This window comes from Quercus robur, chromosome 1 (genome assembly GCF_932294415.1).
Source record: "Quercus robur chromosome 1, dhQueRobu3.1, whole genome shotgun sequence".
NCBI classification, from domain to species: Eukaryota; Viridiplantae; Streptophyta; class Magnoliopsida; order Fagales; family Fagaceae; genus Quercus; species Quercus robur.
Genome location: NC_065534.1, coordinates 2,572,787 through 2,590,429, shown reverse-complemented (window position 1 = coordinate 2,590,429; position 17,643 = coordinate 2,572,787). Strand labels below are relative to the sequence as shown.

Genomic DNA, 17,643 nt, shown 5'->3' with positions numbered 1-17,643 from the left:
GATTCTCCCTTTCATAAGGCATTTCCCAAGGCGCCGAGCAGGGGTTGTCCTCGGCCATGGCCATTGCTCGGCGTGGGCCACAGTATCTGGGCCCTCACGCAAAGCGGGCCCGGGGCCACGAATCCACTTAGCCCATGAATTAAGGGATATTTCTGCAACTTCTGGCCACGTGGTACTCTCTGATGTCACAGTGACCGGGGTACGCCTTTACGAGGCTCTTTAATCTTGTGGTTGCAATTGATGTTGGAAGTTGAGCCAGAACTGTTTTGTCTGTAGCGTTCCTTGGGACACCGCGTGAGTTGACTGCCATCACCTTGTCTTTTCAAATAAATGGGAGGGAGAGAAAGTTGCTTTATATACGCACAAATCCTTCAGATTTTCTCCCACATCACAGCTTCCATATCCGGAGCTCTCCTCCCTTAGCATAATCATGTTTAAGGCAAGGGTTGGGAAGAAGGAACTTTCTCCGCCGCAGATGCACCCTGCCTTCATGAGACTCAGAATAGTACGGTATGGGCACAGGAAGCTTAAGTCCAGGAGAATACTTCATTTCGACCGAGGGCGAAGGGAATCTTTCCCTCTTTCAGTCAAAAACCGAAGCAGGTTCTGTCCATGCCAGAATTTTGGTGTGGCAGAAGAAAGATTTTCCGCCATCAGCGCCTCTGCTTTGCGGCAGGCGTATATTTAGAGAAAGCCCCTCAGCCTCCAACTCCCTGCACTTTTCCTTCAACGGTGTCAGGCTCAAGTTGGATCTCTTTTGCTATTTGAGTTGTGGGCATGTGAAAGTGTTGAGGAAGAACAAGGTCCTGGGGTTGTAGCCAACCTCTCCTCCGACCTACTTCCTCAGCTTCATTTTATTCTCTTGTATCTTCCTTTCTTTTCAGTTATGTAATGAACTTTGACGCAAACTGATTCCAGCTTTTCATTGTACGTTGTACTATTTCTTTGTTTTAGTGATAATGGAAATTTCCTTACTTGTTTTGGATACTGTTCCTTTGACTACACTACTTTGTGAGTGAGTGTGCCCCATGCGTGCGTTTCTTTCAGAATATTTAGAGCACAATAGCTTGAAACATAATCTAACTAACTCCAGTTTATCAATACTACCAGGCATTATATCGCTAATTTATAATAAATCAAACTTAGGAAACTAACCAGGATAACAGTTGAATATTCTGTGATAAGCGTGCGAACACCGTCTAAGGCTGATAATCTCTAAATAATCCATCCGAGCAATCGACTGGGAAGTAGGGAACTCCGATGGTGCTTTTGTGTACTTGGTTTCCCCATAGGCTTGGGTCCGACGACCATGCAAGGCCTTGGTTCTGTCCAATACTTGTGAGATTTCTTGTTTGTACTTGGTTTCCCCATAGGCTTGGGTCCGAGGACCATGCAAGGCCTTGGTTCTGTCCAATACTTGCGAGATTTCTTGTTTGTACTTGGTTTCCCCATAGGCTTGGGTCCGAGGACCATGCAAGGCCTTGGTTCTGTCCAATACTTGCGAGATTTCTTGTTTGTACTTGGTTTCCCCATAGGCTTGGGTCCGAGGACCATGCAAGGCCTTGGTTCTGTCCAATACTTTTAAGATTTCTTGTTTGTACTTGGTTTCCCCATAGGCTTGGGTCCGAGGACCATGCAAGGCCTTGGTTCTGTCCAAAACTTGTATATTTCTTTTAAGTAGTTGGTTTCCCCATAGGCTTGGGTCCGAGGACCATGCAAGGCCTTGGTTCTGTCCAAAACTTTTAAGATGTCTTCTTTGTACTTGGTTTCCCCATAGGCTTGGGTCTGAGGACCATGCAAGGCCTTGGTTCTGTCCAAAACTTGTATATTTCTTTTAAGTAGTTGGTTTCCCCATAGGCTTGGGTCCGAGGACCATGCAAGGCCTTGGTTCTGTCAAAAACTTTTAAGATGTCTTCTTTGTACTTGGTTTTCCCATAGGCTTGGGTCCGAGGACCATGCAAGGCCTTGGTTCTGTCCAATACTTGTGAGATTTCTTGTTTGTACTTGGTTTCCCCATAGGCTTGGGTCCGAGGACCATGCAAGGCCTTGGTTCTGTCCAATACTTTTAAGATTTCTTGTTTGTACTTGGTTTCCCCATAGGCTTGGGTCCGAGGACCATGCAAGGCCTTGGTTCTGTCCAATACTTTTAAGATTTCTTCTTTGTACTTGGTTTCCCCATAGGCTTGGGTCTGAGGACCATGCAAGGCCTTGGTTCTGTCCAATACTTGTGAGATTTCTTCTTTGTTAAGTAGTCTTTTCTCTATACTGATTTATTTTTCGAAGGTCGGCCCCTAGGCCAGGGAGGGAGGAGTTGGCTCGAGGCCGGAAGCCCCTGGAGCTGCCCGCTCCGTTAGCAGTGCAAGGTGTAGCCCCTAGCAGAGGCTTATGGCGGAGCAACAACTGTACGTCGCCGGAGATGGGAAAAACTCGTGAATCTCTGCTTGCTGGAGAGCTGACTCGTGCGCCATCCGTGCCAACGCGCAAGCCTTCCCACAGACGGCGCCAATTGTGGGGACACGATTCTCAAGCGGCCCAACGATGTCGTTGGGCTCGCGTGTGATGGATCCCCCACAATAAATTTTGTAGAGAGTGGGCTTGAAAGGCTGGAGTTGGGTCACGGGACGTTAGTACAGGCCGGACATTAGATAAACCTAGACTGGAAAAGGCTTTAGTCCGGTTATCTAAGCCCTTTAACTTTATGAATTGAGGGATTGGGCTCCTCGGATAATGTCCGAGGAGCACTAGTGTATTCTCCGATTACCCGTCGATGGGTTATCCATGGTGGAGCGTATAGACTATCCGGGCATTCTCATTCCTGGAGTCTTTTTTCCTGAAGTGAGATGGGGGCCCTCTACTTTGTTACCTTGCGTTTTCTTTTATACTAGCCTACGTTCATTATCCCCCGTCCACGTGTAGGGTCGACTTTTCCAGGACAGAGGTTTGTCCCATCAGTCTAATCCCGAAATTATGGGAGATGGTCCATAAAGCCTAAGAATCCGACTCTGTTAGGTGTGATGTCATGTCAATGAAGGGTATTAAGGACTATTTCACTGAGATATTTTCTGATCTTTTAAGTTTGCTTGTACTCCACTTTCGTCAATGGGATTCTGGGTCCTCCGAGGACTGAGCGGTCCTCGGACGTATCTTTGGGCCACATCGGGCTCACTATTTTTGGGCTTGGGCCTTGGCCTCCTTTAGTTTGGGGCCTGTGGACTCCCTATAAGCGAGCGAGTCGGGCCCATAAACTATTGGGCCCCACAGACATAATGATAGAATTTAATTAAGTAGGTATACAAGTGGCAAGTTTTTATACGTAAAACATAAACCGGTAAAGAAAATTTGAATTGCCTACTTTAAGCATTGTAACTTCCCTTCTTCATTTTTTCCCTTTTCATAATAATATATTAATTCACGATGCAATTCAAGTCATAAACATTGGTACTGCAGAAAAGAGTTAGAAGACAGGACAAGAGGATGAAAGATGAAATTGCTGTTACATATTTACATCTAAAAGGTAATCTTCTAGAGTCGAGAATTCTGTCAATCAAGACACAACTATAGGAAACAATTTAAGAATAGACCTGTCAACATCTCTACTATAGAAACCCACCAAATCCCAGCACTAATACCATAGCTTGTAAACCCCAAAGAGGCCACAAATTGGTAATTTTGATTCATGTTCCCATTAGCCAACTTGGAATACACTCCTTGACAATGTCATGGTTCTTCTGTCATGGTGACGGGGTTGTGTGTGAGGTGGAAAATAGTTTACACCTCCTGAGGTAAAATTTTACTAATAATTTCGGTGGCACCAAATATCTCAAATTGGGAAGAATATTTTCCACAAAATAGTTTTCATCAAAACAAAATGATTGAGATTTTACTTTGTTCAATAAGGCTACGTTTGGTTTGATGTAAATCGAATTCCAAGTGTACAATGACTGCATGAGAAAATGAATTTTCGTAAGAAAATTAAAATCTTTTTGTTAAACGCACCGTTTAAACACTGTCAGCAGTAACTTTACTCTAACAAGTTTAAAACGCACTGTTTAAGCCCAATTAATTTTTAATTTTTAATTTTTTTTAATTCCTTTCTTCCTCACAAAATAAAATTACAAAACGGCACCCTACTCCCCCACTAACATAGAGGCACCCATCACCGCCGTCGACCAGAAGAGCCCAACCCATCACCGCCGTCGCAGAGCTACCGGCGTCGTCTTCCCCCTCCTACGCCGGCGTCTGAGTCCTCTTTCGCAGGTCTTGCTTCCTAATCTGCTTTGATGCTATGAAAAAACTTGGGTGGTAGTGCTGTTTTTGTTTGAATCGAGCTGCCCAAAATATATCATGGTTTGATTTTTTGGATATGATTTGATGTTTCTTGACTTGGGTATGGTTTGATTTCTCGAGTTTGGGTTATGGTCTTGCAACGAGAAGCAATGCTTTTAGCTTTTGGAGTCAAACTATATTATTATATAAAGCTTATTTTGTCATTAATGAAAATTCTGGACCTATGTTTAGCTTTGTGTAGTTTATGTGCTATATATATATATATATATTTTTTTTTTTTTTTTTTTATCATGAACAGTGTGCATATTGCAGATTTTGATTTGTTTTCATTACTAAAAACCTTCATTACATGCATAAACACCATTACGTATCTGAGTAATGCTACAGACATATCAATTTTACAATTTCTTTCGAAAACAGTTGAGTTGGCAAGTTTTTATTGGTTCTCATCTGAGTTCATAATGGACATCACTTTTTTACCTTGGTAGTTGTGAATTTTTTCTTGTGTCTAAAGACTTATTGTTACATATCCTTGAAACAATTTGCTTTACCAATTTAAATGCAGCTCATTACATAAATGAGCAAGAACCATTACATATCCTTGCATCCTGTACAGAGTTCACTTAACTAACTTAACTACGAGTATACAACTCATTACCTTATCTCAGATCACTCAAATAGGAAAATACAATTTTGAGTACACTTTTCAGCATTTGAACCTATAACCATCACAATCAGAATTGCTGTCTTTGCTTAACTGGTCAGCATTTCTCCGAAGTTGATGATCCTTTTTTTTCTATGATCTTTTTTGCAACTCCGGTTCTTTTGGAGCATACCCAACATTTTACACTTTGAACCAAATGTTATGGCCATTAAGTTGTTTCAAAACAATTCCAAAATCAGATACAGCTGAATGTTTCAGGTCACTACAACTTCAAGAGTATAAACTAAGAACATGAGAGTGTATAGTTTTGTACAAATGCAACTCAAGTGACACAAACTTTGGAATGGAAAATCAATTTTTGTGAAATCAAATGAGCAGTAAATAACTCAATCTGCTAAACAGCTAAAAAACTTTGAATTAAAACACAACCGAAGAATTAAAGATACCGTGTCATGATTAAAATATGTAGTAAATACCATCAAAAACAGAAATTTCTGTCTTTGCCTACTTGCGTACCAGGGCTCGACCTCTTAACTGGAAGCATGTGTAGTTAATTTTTATTTAAATTTTAATTGATTGTACTTTTTAACTGGTGACCATACTGTTGACCCAAAACCTATCTAATTATTTATGATGTAATCATCCAACTCCACTAGACCTTTGATATTGATCCTTAAATTTTCACTCATGGTTTTCTTTGGTAGAGTAGTAGATGGATAGCAAAGTGGCGGAGAGAGGAGCATTAGAAAATGAAAAGGAAACACCACAAGAACAAGAGCAAGAGCAAGTGGTGAATCCATGGGAAGTGGCGGCCAAGGATGGTGGCAAGATCGACTATGACAAGCTCATTGATAAGTTTGGCTGTCAAAGGCTTGACCCATCTGTCATTGATCGCGTTGAGCGTCTCACCTCTCGACGTGCCCATGTGTTTCTCCGTCGTGGCGTCTTCTTTGCCCACCGGTACCTTATCACCCCTCTTTCTTTTCTTTTTTTTTCTTTTTTTATCAGTGAAATTTCAGCAAACAACACTTAATGAATTACCTTACCACCCAATTCTAACTTTTTTGTTTGTAAACATACACATGTATTGAGGGTACAATCGGAATTTTGATTGTTGGATTACAGGGACTTCAATGAGATACTGGATGCATATGAGAGGGGTGAGAAGTTTTATCTATACACGGGAAGAGGTCCCTCTTCGGAAGCTTTGCACCTAGGGCATTTGATTCCCTTTATGTTCACTCAGTATGTTGATTTTCCTTTCTTTTGCTCTGTTTGTTTTTTAAGAAACTATAAAAATGCTACTTATAAATAATAATAATAATTTATTAAAAAAAAAAAAAACAGTTTTACCACATTATATATATATATATATATTAAAGTTTTAACCACCGTTAAATGGAAAATTTACTAAATTCTGTTTCTCTTTTTTGGTGGAGCCTATGTTTGTTTTCAAATGTATATTGTACCTTATTTGTGCTCGGTTTGGTTGCTGAGAAAATGGATAAAAAAAGATAAGAAAAAAATCCTTTTGTTATTTTTATTGTATCAAACTAAGAATTACTACTGCAGTTTGGTTATTAACAATTGAAGGTAAAAGGAAAGAATAATTTACTGCCAAGTTTTTACTTGTAGAGCCTATCAACCAAATCATAATTGTTGTTATGCTTATTAAGAAATTGATCTGTCTGGGTGCGTGACTTTGGCTGCAGATATTTGCAAGAGGCCTTCAAGGTTCCTCTTGTTATACAACTAACTGATGATGAGAAGTTCTTGTGGAAAAATCTGACGGTGGAGGAGAGCAGGAGGCTAGCTAGGGAGAACGCCAAGGACATCATTGCTTGTGGCTTTGACATCAGGAGAACCTTCATCTTCTCTGATTTTGATTATGTTGGAGGGTGAGTAATACATAATTGTAAGTTTGACCTTGAAAAAAAAAAACTAGTATCTAACAATTTTTGTTTTTGACAAGCTTACACATCTTTCTGCTGTTTAAGTGCTCCACCAATGTTAAAAGTATGCATTGAAAACCTTAAAAATATGTAATAAAATTTGGCTGAGCTTTAGATTTTGAGAAATTAGTTATATTCTTGATGGTCATTATTCTTGAAGTGATTTTCTAAATTTTCTATTTATATCAGTCCTGCATTTGTTATTCTATGCACCTGAAACCTCAAGCATGCATTTCAAAGCTAGTGAGGGAAAAATCTTTCTCATGCATATTACATGCATAGTTAGAACTTAGAATCCTCAGACTGATTTTTTATTTTTTTTGTGCAGTGCATTCTATAGGAACATGGTGGAAATTTCAAAGCGTGTAACATGTAATCAGGTTGTAGGCATTTTTGGTTTCATTGGTGAAGATCATATTGGAAAATATAGTTTTCCACCTGTACAGGTATACACCTTTTCTGCTCTGTTTACATAAAACATGTAAATGGTATGTGTATGTTGTTGACTATTATATTTCACCTCATTACTTTGTTGTGAGTTTCAGAAACAGTAGTTTTTCAACAACAACAACAAAAAAAAAAAAGAAAAAAAGAAGAAGAGAGTTTCAGAAACAGTTTATAATTTAAATCTTTAGCCCCTGAAATGTCTATAGGTTGTAGTTAAAGAGCTGTCTATTCACCATATAATGCCTTAGTGTGGTTAACACTATAAATATATCATGAGAACCAAAGGAGGGGGGTGGGGCGGAGAGGAAGAACTTAGCATAATTTTGGAACATCAGCAGTTGCTTATGTTATTTTATTTGTTGTTATATCACATAAACAAATATACAACATAATAAAGGATTTAGCAAAAACTTTTGCAACAGTTATCGTCATTGGTTGTTAGATTTCTGTTTGACACTATGATGGCTGGTTAAGAGATCATTGGAATATCCATGAAAGTATACAACATGCTTCATTTTTGTAAATACAGGCAGCTCCCTCATTTCCTAGTTCATTTCCGCACCTATTTTCTGGCAAGGACAATCTCCGTTGCTTAATTCCTTGTGCAATTGACCAGGTTGACTCCTATCATAGTTTCGTATTTTTCATTTTCAGTCTAACTTTGCATTTAATTTGTTTCAAGCTTATGAAAATATTTTGTGCTTCATAGAAGAGTTATTTAGAGCCATACATCTAATGTTTGTAATATGTACTTTGGTATTCAAAAATTGAAGTTGACCTTTAGTAATGCAAGATTTGTGCTGGTATCCAACAAATGTTAAGGTTGACTCCAAGAGCTTTCTTCATCTTTTTATTATATGGAAATTGAGAAAAAAATATGTAAGGGAAGGAGTTGTTCTGGCTAAATGTACAGTATAACCACACTGCAAAGCACATGACAGTTTATTTCAGATGATGGTAATTACTCTGCATCACTCTCCGAAGATGTTGCACAGTTAGGTTTGATATTCTTTAGTTGTTTAACAATCCTTTTTAAAAAAAAAAATTTACATATGTAATAGCAAATTTATTGAAAAGGAAAGAGGAGAATCCCTAGTACATGGGAGATGTACAAGAGGTTGTCTAGAGATTACAATCTAAAGTTTAAATGATCAGAAAACTATAAAAAGAATATTTTCCCCCCTTTTTTGAATGGACAAGTGAGTAAGAGATATCTTTCCCATGATATTTATGAAGTACTTAAGAGTTGGATTGTTATATTTCTTTCTATTAGTAGAATTTTTGGAAGGATAAAAATCTAAGGAACTACAAATGATGGATAGAAATATTTTATTAATGGTCATAGAAAATTATTATTAGACTTTGATAATTTGGTTCCTGTCTTTAAATGTTAAAGTACATTTTGTCGTAAATAAGTTTGTAATATATAGAAAAAAATTAATTGATAAAAGGAGAGAACTAAGCATATGGTAAGTATACAAAAGAAACCTCTAAAGAATTACAATCAAAGGTATTCAATGAAGTTTCAATGAGAAGTATAACAGTCCCAAATGCAATATCATGAGATTTCAGCTTAAGATAGGCATCCCAACTCTAGTAAAAGTTCAATTATTTCTATCTCGTCATAGCATCCACATAAGGCAACGGGTGGTATCATTCCATGTAAAGTTTTGCTTTTATGCCACCCAAATAATCCTTCCTAATAAAAAAATTCACAAATTACTTTGAAGTAACAAGTGCTACACTACATTTATAAATTTAGTATTAATCCACCAAGATTATGTTCCTTCTGTTAAGATTATCATTCCACATAAAGTTTTGCTTTTATGCCACCCAACCCAAATAATCCTTCCTAACAAAAATACACACAAATTACTTTGAAGTAACAAGTGCTACTCTACATTTATAAATTTAGTATTAATCCACCAAGATTATGTTCCTTTTGTTAAGATTATCAACAGTGAGAATCCTTCCCAAAGAGAATCTACTGCCTATAATTGCCAATAATGAAATGCGTGAATAAACCTGAGATCCTAAATCATGTCTTTTTATCCTTTGAGAAATCCAAACAAGAATGCACGAAGTATCTTTATCCTCGTCAATAAAAAATAAACAAGATAACTCTTTTAGAAATGCTTGTAAATTTGCAATTTGAATAAAATAAGAGAAATCTTATTGGAATCTTGATGATGCACTTTTATCTGATCTATGTCTGTGATAATTTAGTTAGGTTAATACAGGAGTCTTATTGTTTTGCTCATTCAATTGTCTCATATATGTCATATGATTATGATTGTTTTGTTCTCTTCATTTTGTGGTGAGGCTGGATATTTTTATAGTTTTAAGATAATTCTATATATGTTCACATATTATGTGTGCATCTGTTTTCTGTTCTTATGGTATGCTTTCTTTGTTGTGTTGTTCAGGATCCTTATTTTAGAATGACACGAGATGTTGCACCTCGAATCGGATATCACAAGCCTGCATTGATTGAGTCATTATTCTTCCCTGCCCTGCAGGTATTCATATGATTTGGCATAGAACCAATTTTTGTGCTAAAGATTATAGGAGGGACAATTTTGATGATTTCAATGCTAAATCAATTGTTTGTCGATGCTGATGGATGTTTTGAGATACCATCACAAAGATACATGAATCATATATAAATTTAGTGTCTTTTTTTTTATTTTTTATATGATATTGCTGAACATACAGTGATAATTATTATATGGGCCAATCAAGCACAAAAACCATTTGTGAATTGTAGCAATGATTGTGTAATAAACTCCTAACTCTTCTAGTGGTTAATTCTATGGTAAATGGGAATCTGGCCAATCAGTTTTTGTGAGACAACTGAACAGACACTTAGTTTGTTATGGCTTCTTTATAATATGTGGGTGTAGAGCTATCAGGAGGAAAATTTCAGTGTTCTATAACGAATTATTTCCAATAATCACAAAGGGCTAATTGTGTTGGGACCACAAGCCAACCCCCCTTATGTAACTTGAGCTAAAAAAGGCATCTTTAATTGATCACACATGCATTTATAATTGATGGGATGATAGTAATGTAAAACTTGAAGGTGAGTGTGATTATCTTGGAATGTGTAGGGTTAAAAATTTTGATGATGGGCAAATGAGCTCCAGTTCAAATGGCATCTTCTCTCCCCTTGTAAGAGTAAGGTGGGGGTTGAGGTCATGGGTTTAAAACCCATCGAGTGCATGTCTTACTTCACCAACAAAAAATGATGACTGGATTTGTTTGTTCATTTGCAGTCCTCTTCAAGATGGAATTGTAAGGGTTTTCTTGATTGCCTTTTCTAGTAATATGTGTCTGAGACTAGTAGCCTATTCAATAATTTTTTATCAAATTATCACAAAACAATCCATCTTTTTCAGGTTTATTGGTTTTGTAATGAAAATTATATATTTTCAAATATTGTAACTATGCAATATTTGAAGATCAGAAGACAATGATTTCTAGCAATAGATCTATTACTAGAATCTAGTTTCTTACATCTAAAAATGGTTTCTATTTCACCCTGATTAAGGTCTCTGCCTCTGTCTGCTTCATACTGCTTATGATTGATTTCTAAATCATTGCTCATTGTTTCTGGAAACTGGATAAATGCAGGGGGAGACAGGAAAAATGTCAGCTAGTGATCCAAATTCTGCCATATATGTCACTGATTCTGAAAAAGTCATAAAGACTAAGGTTAGCATCTGAAAATCATTGTTGCCTGGTTTAAACATGACCATCATACGGAAACTATTAGATCAACATATGGACATACCATGATGAACATCAAATGCATATGCCAATGTCTTATCAGTAATTGGAGGTTCAAGAAAAAAACTTTTTGGAGAAGATAAATAATTTTTTTGGAAGTGTGAGTATTTGCATATATGTGTGTTGTTGTTTTTGGCAATATCCCTCTTAGTGGGTATCATGGACTTTATACTAATGTTGACATGTGGCGTTGAGGACTAATTGTTGATGCAAATAAGTATCTTTTCATTCTGAATATTTCTACAGTTGTTAACATAGATAAGGATAATACCTGCTCTAACTATATTTTATGCACCTGATAAGACACGTCTTAAACATAGTCCTGTATTAAGGAGTGTAAGGCTTCTTTTTCTTTTCTTGATCTATTGAATGTTAGATTGGAATTCTTAGTTGAACCTCTTATATACACCATGTATGTGAGGAATCTCTTTTTTTTTTCCTCATAAAATTTCTTGTTATCTATCCTCCACACACCCTCAAAAAAAAAAGAAGGAAATTTGCTTTTTTAATATCTGCACATATTGTTTATAGATCTGCACATATGTCATTAGTTTTTTTTTTTTTAATATCAATGTTATTTACTGTAACATGTGTTTATATCTATAGATAAACAAATATGCATTCTCTGGTGGTCAAGATTCAATAGAGAAACACCGTCAACTTGGAGCAAATCTTGAGGTACTTTCTTGTTCATTCCTTTTGCTGATGTATGTGAAGGAAATTTGCTTTTAAGGTCACACAAACCATTATGCTTAACATATAGTTTTTGAAAGATTTCTCCGTTATAGTTCACGGATTAGATGCTATAAGTGTTCCGTTCTTACCCTTTTTCCCAAATGATCAGAATTTAAGCATTTTTATTATTTATTTTATCTAGGGAAAGCTATATGGCAATTCTGCTAATCTTTTAGAGCACAAGCATGATATTATAGCGGCCAATGCTGAATTTAATTTCTTATGTTAGAAATTCTTTGTGAGCATGCACCTTCTAGTGCACAACCAGACGTGTGATTCCTCCATCTTGCTTTCTTGCTTGGATAAGATGTACCGCTTGATATTGATACTGTAATTTTTGCCGATTTGGCAGTGAAGTCATGAATAAAGCTATTTGATGTTTCTTCTCAAAAAAAAAAAAAAAAAAAGTAACAGAGGAGTTTTATTTCTTTTGGTCATTATCCAGGTTGATATACCAATTAAGTACTTAAGTTTTTTCCTAGAGGATGATGCTGAGCTTGAACACACTAAAAAGGTCAGGTTGCTCTTTCTAGTTGATTACAAATTATTCCAATGAATTTTTTTTTTTTTTTTGCTGTTTTATACAAGTACCTGCATCTTTGAATCATTTCTAAACTACACAAACTACTTCTCTGCTTAGGGCCCATTTGGATTGAGTAGGGAAGGAGGGGGAGTGAAAGGGAGTAGAGTAGAGTTGGTTGAAAATAGGCTAATTTTGAGTCAAATCTACTCTACTCTGCCCCTCCTTCCCCCTCAATAGAAACAGACCATTAGGTTAATTTTGAAGAATAATTGTGTTGTCCTTTTACAGGAGTATGGTTCTGGACGCATGCTTACTGGTGAGGTAAAGCAGCGGCTTATTGAAGTTTTGACTAAACTGGTAGAAAGACATCGTAGAGCTCGAGCTGCTGTGACTGATGAGGTAAGCTCTCTCCATTGTATGATAAATTGATGCTTTAATGTTATTGTGTTTGATATAGACGTTTCTAGTTGTTGGTTATATGTAATTAGATTGTGAGGCTCTAAAGGTGGATGTGACTATACATCTCAATTTGTAGGTTATATTGATAATTTTCTTTCCTTTTCTTCTTTCAGATGGTGGATGCTTTTATGGCAGTGAGACCTCTTCCCAATATGTTCAACTAATTTTGAGGTGTTGAACCAGTCAATACTGATCTCTCCAAGATTTTGTCACAAAAATTCTTCTTTTCCTTGGATAACATTCATTTCTCAACTTCAAGATTCTTAAATTTCATTGGTTTCACAGCAAGTGTATCAACTTTGTTAAACAAATTTCAACGACCAATATATAGTACAAAATTAATTAATACCCTTAAAACTTTTATTAAAATGTCTTTCAAGGCCATCTTTTTAAATTTTAGGGGCTGACTTTTTACATTTGGTTGTCAATTTTAGAAAAATTAGTCATGAATTTTGCACATCTAGCTATTGTATTGATAATTTTTCAGCTTTTCTCTCCACCTTTTTTTTAGTTCTTAATACGTTTTGACTTTCAACCAAGTCTTTGTTTTCGGCATGAGAGTTGATTAAATTCATTATTCTTTGAGTGTGATTTCTTGTCTTCTATTTAGTTGAGCAACCATTTTGAATTGGTTTTTTATGATTTAATTGCAAGGATGAGAGAGCTTGTAGACCAATATAGTTGTACAAAGTTTTTCACTAGAAAACTTGGACCCAATGTATAATGGTTCCCTTAAAATAATTTTTATAACAGAGAAAAAAATCAAATACAAAATTATTCAACCTATGTTCTGTCGGCCTTATTTTAATCTATAATAACATATAGTATTAAAAAAAATTAAATTGAATAATAATATTGTAACTATATAAAAACGTTTGAAATCATTTCACCTAAAATCTTCTACAATCTTGTGAATACATTATTTGATTACGTTTGCGCATATTTTTCTTTTAAATTATTTCAAGCTGATAGTGCATGTGTGTTTCCATATTTTTAACCATGGTAAGTACCGTGACTTAATTATCAAATACTAGTGACAGATGGGTTAAGTGTTTAATTTTGAAGTTTGAGGATGTAGCGGGTCAAAGATATATTAAAATTTCCTTCGGCTCACAAAACAAAAACAAAAAACAAAAAAAATTATATTAAAATTTCCCTCGGCTCACAAAACAAAAAACAAAAAATTCATTATGTAATTAATTCCATTAACAGATAAGTTTTGTCCTTACCCAAGGGGAAAAATAGGTATTATCACCTCTATGATGCATCTCTAAAGCAATTAAACATTTAAATTCTAACCGAAAGAATTCTAAAATAAACAAAGAGGATTTTTTTCAGTCCTTTAAAAAAATTCTCTTTCTTCTATCCCTGTATGTGTGTTTATTTATCCTTAAAATAAATAAAAATTAAAAAGGAGGATTTTTTCTACCCTGCTTGCATAGAAAGAAAAAATATTGCCAGGCCTAAAACAATATGGATCTTTCAAAGTTGCAACTGTTTCATTAAAATTAAGACTCTAGTTAACTTAAAGTCTTTAAAATATATTATATTATTATATTAATTGAGTTTGAAAAACTAGTTAGTCTAAATTAACAAATTAATTATTCCCACATTCGGTTGTTGATGTAGAAGCCATGGTTGCTATGCGAGCTATCAATTTTGCTCTATCTCAGCCTTACATTAGTTATTATTGAGGGTGACTCAGAGATCATCATCAAAGGTCTTTGCAGTGAAGATGAATCATTCTCTTCCTACGGTCACCTTATTGCTAAGGTCAAATTCTATTTAGCTTCTTTTTCTTCTTTTCAATTTTCACATATCCATAGACATGGTAATACCATTGCTCATAAGCTTGCTAAACATGTTAGTGATTTTCAGGTGTGGATGGAGGATGTTCCATCACACATCAACTCTGTTCTCTGAGTTGATTTTGGTTAGGTTTTCTTTTATCCAATAAAACGGGCTAATTTTCTTCTTAAAAAAATGTAGTAATAGCTAATATATGTTTATAACTTTTAGTATTGTTAATGTGATAAGATCTAACCCACTCATTTAATAATGTGTGGTAAGAATATAAAACATTGATGATCCCTTATGGTATATGGATTGTACTCATTTCTTGTTTAAATTTTACCATATAATCAAATATAATAATAGTTAATAATTGTTTATAACTTCTAGCATTGTTAATGTTTAATGTTATAACATCTAATCCACTCATTTAATAATGTATGGCAACATTGATGACACTTTACAATTACACTCATTTTCATTTAGAATTTATCGCATAATCAAATATAATAATAGTTTTTTTAGAAGAAAATATAATAATAGTTAAAACTTGTTTATGACTTTTTTTTTTTGAGAAACAAACACATGAGAATATTAAACATGATAATCCTTTATAGTATAAAGAATATACTTAATTTTTGTTTAGACTTTACTCAAAAGAAAAGAAGATAATAATAGTTACTAATTGTTTAATGTTTATGACTTTTACTATTATTAACGTAATAGAATGTAATTCACTTATTTAATTAATAATAGTATACAGTAAAAATAGTCAATGAAGATAATAATATATGATGAGAATGTTAATCATTATTATAAGGTTATACTTGTTTAATACTTTTAAATGTTGATGATGCACCAAGTTCGGAGTGATGAGCAATACTTTATGTATAAGCTAATTAAAAAACAAAAAACCATTGCGTAAGTAATACCTAATTTAAGAGACATAAATCCGTTTTGGTCATCACAAACCTACCATGCACTAACCGAGGATTATAATATATAGAGATTATAAAAAATAATACTAATAATTATTATTTTTACTAATTCCAGAGCATCACGACACGTCACTGTCACCCACTTTGACATATTTGATATTTTCCATCAATGAACTTGCTATTTCCAAAATCTCTTCTGACTGGAAGTAGCAAAATCCTATTTCTAGAAGAACACACCAACTAGCTCCACCACCTCCCCAAAAAGTGCGTGCCCACCACTCCTTAATCATAAGCACCAACCCCACACTTTTCCTTTCTTTTGGGATAGCATCCTCACCATTCAAATTTTCAATTAAAAATATTATAAATCTAAAGGTAAAATAATAATAATATGCTTGGTAAAGTATTCATTGATTATAGTTATACGTGATAATTTTGATAAATTTAATTGGATTTGAATTTATATTGTCCACTCCATTAATTAAGAAGTCTCTCTCATCATTTTTTTTTTTTTTTGAGAGGTGTCTCTCTCATCATTTAGATTAACTATTATACTCTTCTCAAAAAAGAAAAAGAAAAAGATTAACTATTATACATATTAGTCTCGTCACATGTGCTCAACACGTGCGATAAGACTCTTTTTTTATTTTGAGTTTAATGTAATTGTTCAATTTGAATTTATCTATTGTTAGTAAGGTTACACTAGAAGAGGTTTTTGAAAAACTAAAATTTAGGATTTGAAATGGAGTAAACTGTTCGGTTTAGTATGTGCTAGTTTTTAGGGGAAAAAAATGTATCAAACATGGGTGATATATATTTAAAGAGAAATGATATGTCTACAACATTTTTACAACAAATCCTAAGTGGTAGGTTGTTATTGGTTATTATTGTTGGGGCAAAAAAGTAATCTTAGTGTTAGTTTCAAAATTGAACCAATAACAACTAACCACCTGTGATTTGTTGTAAAAATATTGTAGACGTAACATCTCTCATATTTAAATAGAGGGTGTACTAATTTTTAGGAAAAAAATTTCTCTGGTAGCTTTTATTTTATTTTGTTGAATAACAATTTTAACCCTATTTTTTATTTTTTAAGAATATAGATTATCTAATTAGATTAAGAGTATTTTTGACATTTGAAGATGCTGGATTAGTGAATGCATTGACAAATGGGGAAAATTACTTTACTAAGGTGGGATTAATTTCTGATGATAGACGATTCATGCTAAACTTTCAATTGATTTGATTTCAAATTGTGAGCTTGCAAAGTTTTCCCGCAAAAGGAAGAGCCTCATGTATGGGTAGAGGAGTGTCCTTCCTTTTTGCTACCCACTGTATAAATAATTATATCTCAATAAATCATATTTGTTTTTAATAAAATCAATACAGTAATTTAAATTATGATTGTAGGGGTAAAGTCCCCAGATCAAACAATGGGCCTTGGGCCCCATATAGAATTCAACTGCGTCTGAGGAGAAGGTGTGGAAGCCAAAAGGACTCCTGGCCCAATCCTTATGGGCCCAGACTTGTTTAAAAGGCCGTTCGAGGAGAAGTGTCTCCTTGGACGTACTAAGTATGGCTCAAACATGCACCCTACCAGCAATAAAGAACGACTCCAACGAGTATTAGTAGCAGGGATGAGTCCCACAAGCCTGTCAGAGGGAAGAGAGTATGGGATGTCAAGGGAGAGACCACAGTTACCACATTAAATGCATGGAAGCTGCTTTTCTGGCCGCATTAATGTGGAGGGGACTGGCGAATAGTGTTACCTTAGTTACTACAACTCACAGAAAGATGGGGGAAATGTCCGATGGGATGGGCACTCAATTGATGGTCCAGATGATCAACAAGTGTAAGGTTTTGATGACTTCAAGGGGCTTGTATAAGAGAGGGGACTCCCTATGAAGAGGGGGACGGGAAAAAATAAGAACTTAGAGCAGAAGAAGGAGAGAAAGACCACAGCCTTTGATTAGAAACAGAGGTGCACCCCATACGTCTCCTTGGACTGAATATCCAATGGACGTAAAGAAGATTTTCTTATATTCAATTGTTGCATGG

The 17,643-nt window shown here is 35.1% G+C and overlaps 1 protein-coding gene across 3 annotated transcripts; it reads left to right on the top strand.

The window, feature by feature from the left end:
* Positions 1 to 4,064: 4,064 nt before the first annotated feature.
* On the top strand, positions 4,065 to 13,225 carry LOC126715625 (tryptophan--tRNA ligase, cytoplasmic-like). 3 transcript variants are annotated; one of them, XM_050416332.1, is made up of 12 exons: positions 4,065 to 4,257; positions 5,661 to 5,911; positions 6,077 to 6,196; positions 6,664 to 6,849; positions 7,232 to 7,349; positions 7,880 to 7,966; positions 9,777 to 9,869; positions 10,984 to 11,064; positions 11,746 to 11,817; positions 12,320 to 12,388; positions 12,686 to 12,796; positions 12,970 to 13,225. In XM_050416332.1, the coding sequence occupies exons 2-12, from the start codon at positions 5,664 to 5,666 to the stop codon at positions 13,018 to 13,020; spliced, it is 1,236 nt and encodes a 411-aa protein (XP_050272289.1). In that variant the 5' UTR covers positions 4,065 to 4,257; positions 5,661 to 5,663; the 3' UTR covers positions 13,021 to 13,225. The 3 variants fall into 3 exon arrangements, with proteins under 3 accessions (XP_050272289.1, XP_050272306.1, XP_050272298.1); XM_050416349.1 differs by having other exon boundaries at positions 4,090 to 4,257; positions 5,664 to 5,911; XM_050416341.1 differs by having other exon boundaries at positions 4,090 to 4,257; positions 5,656 to 5,911.
* Positions 13,226 to 17,643: the final 4,418 nt, after the last annotated feature.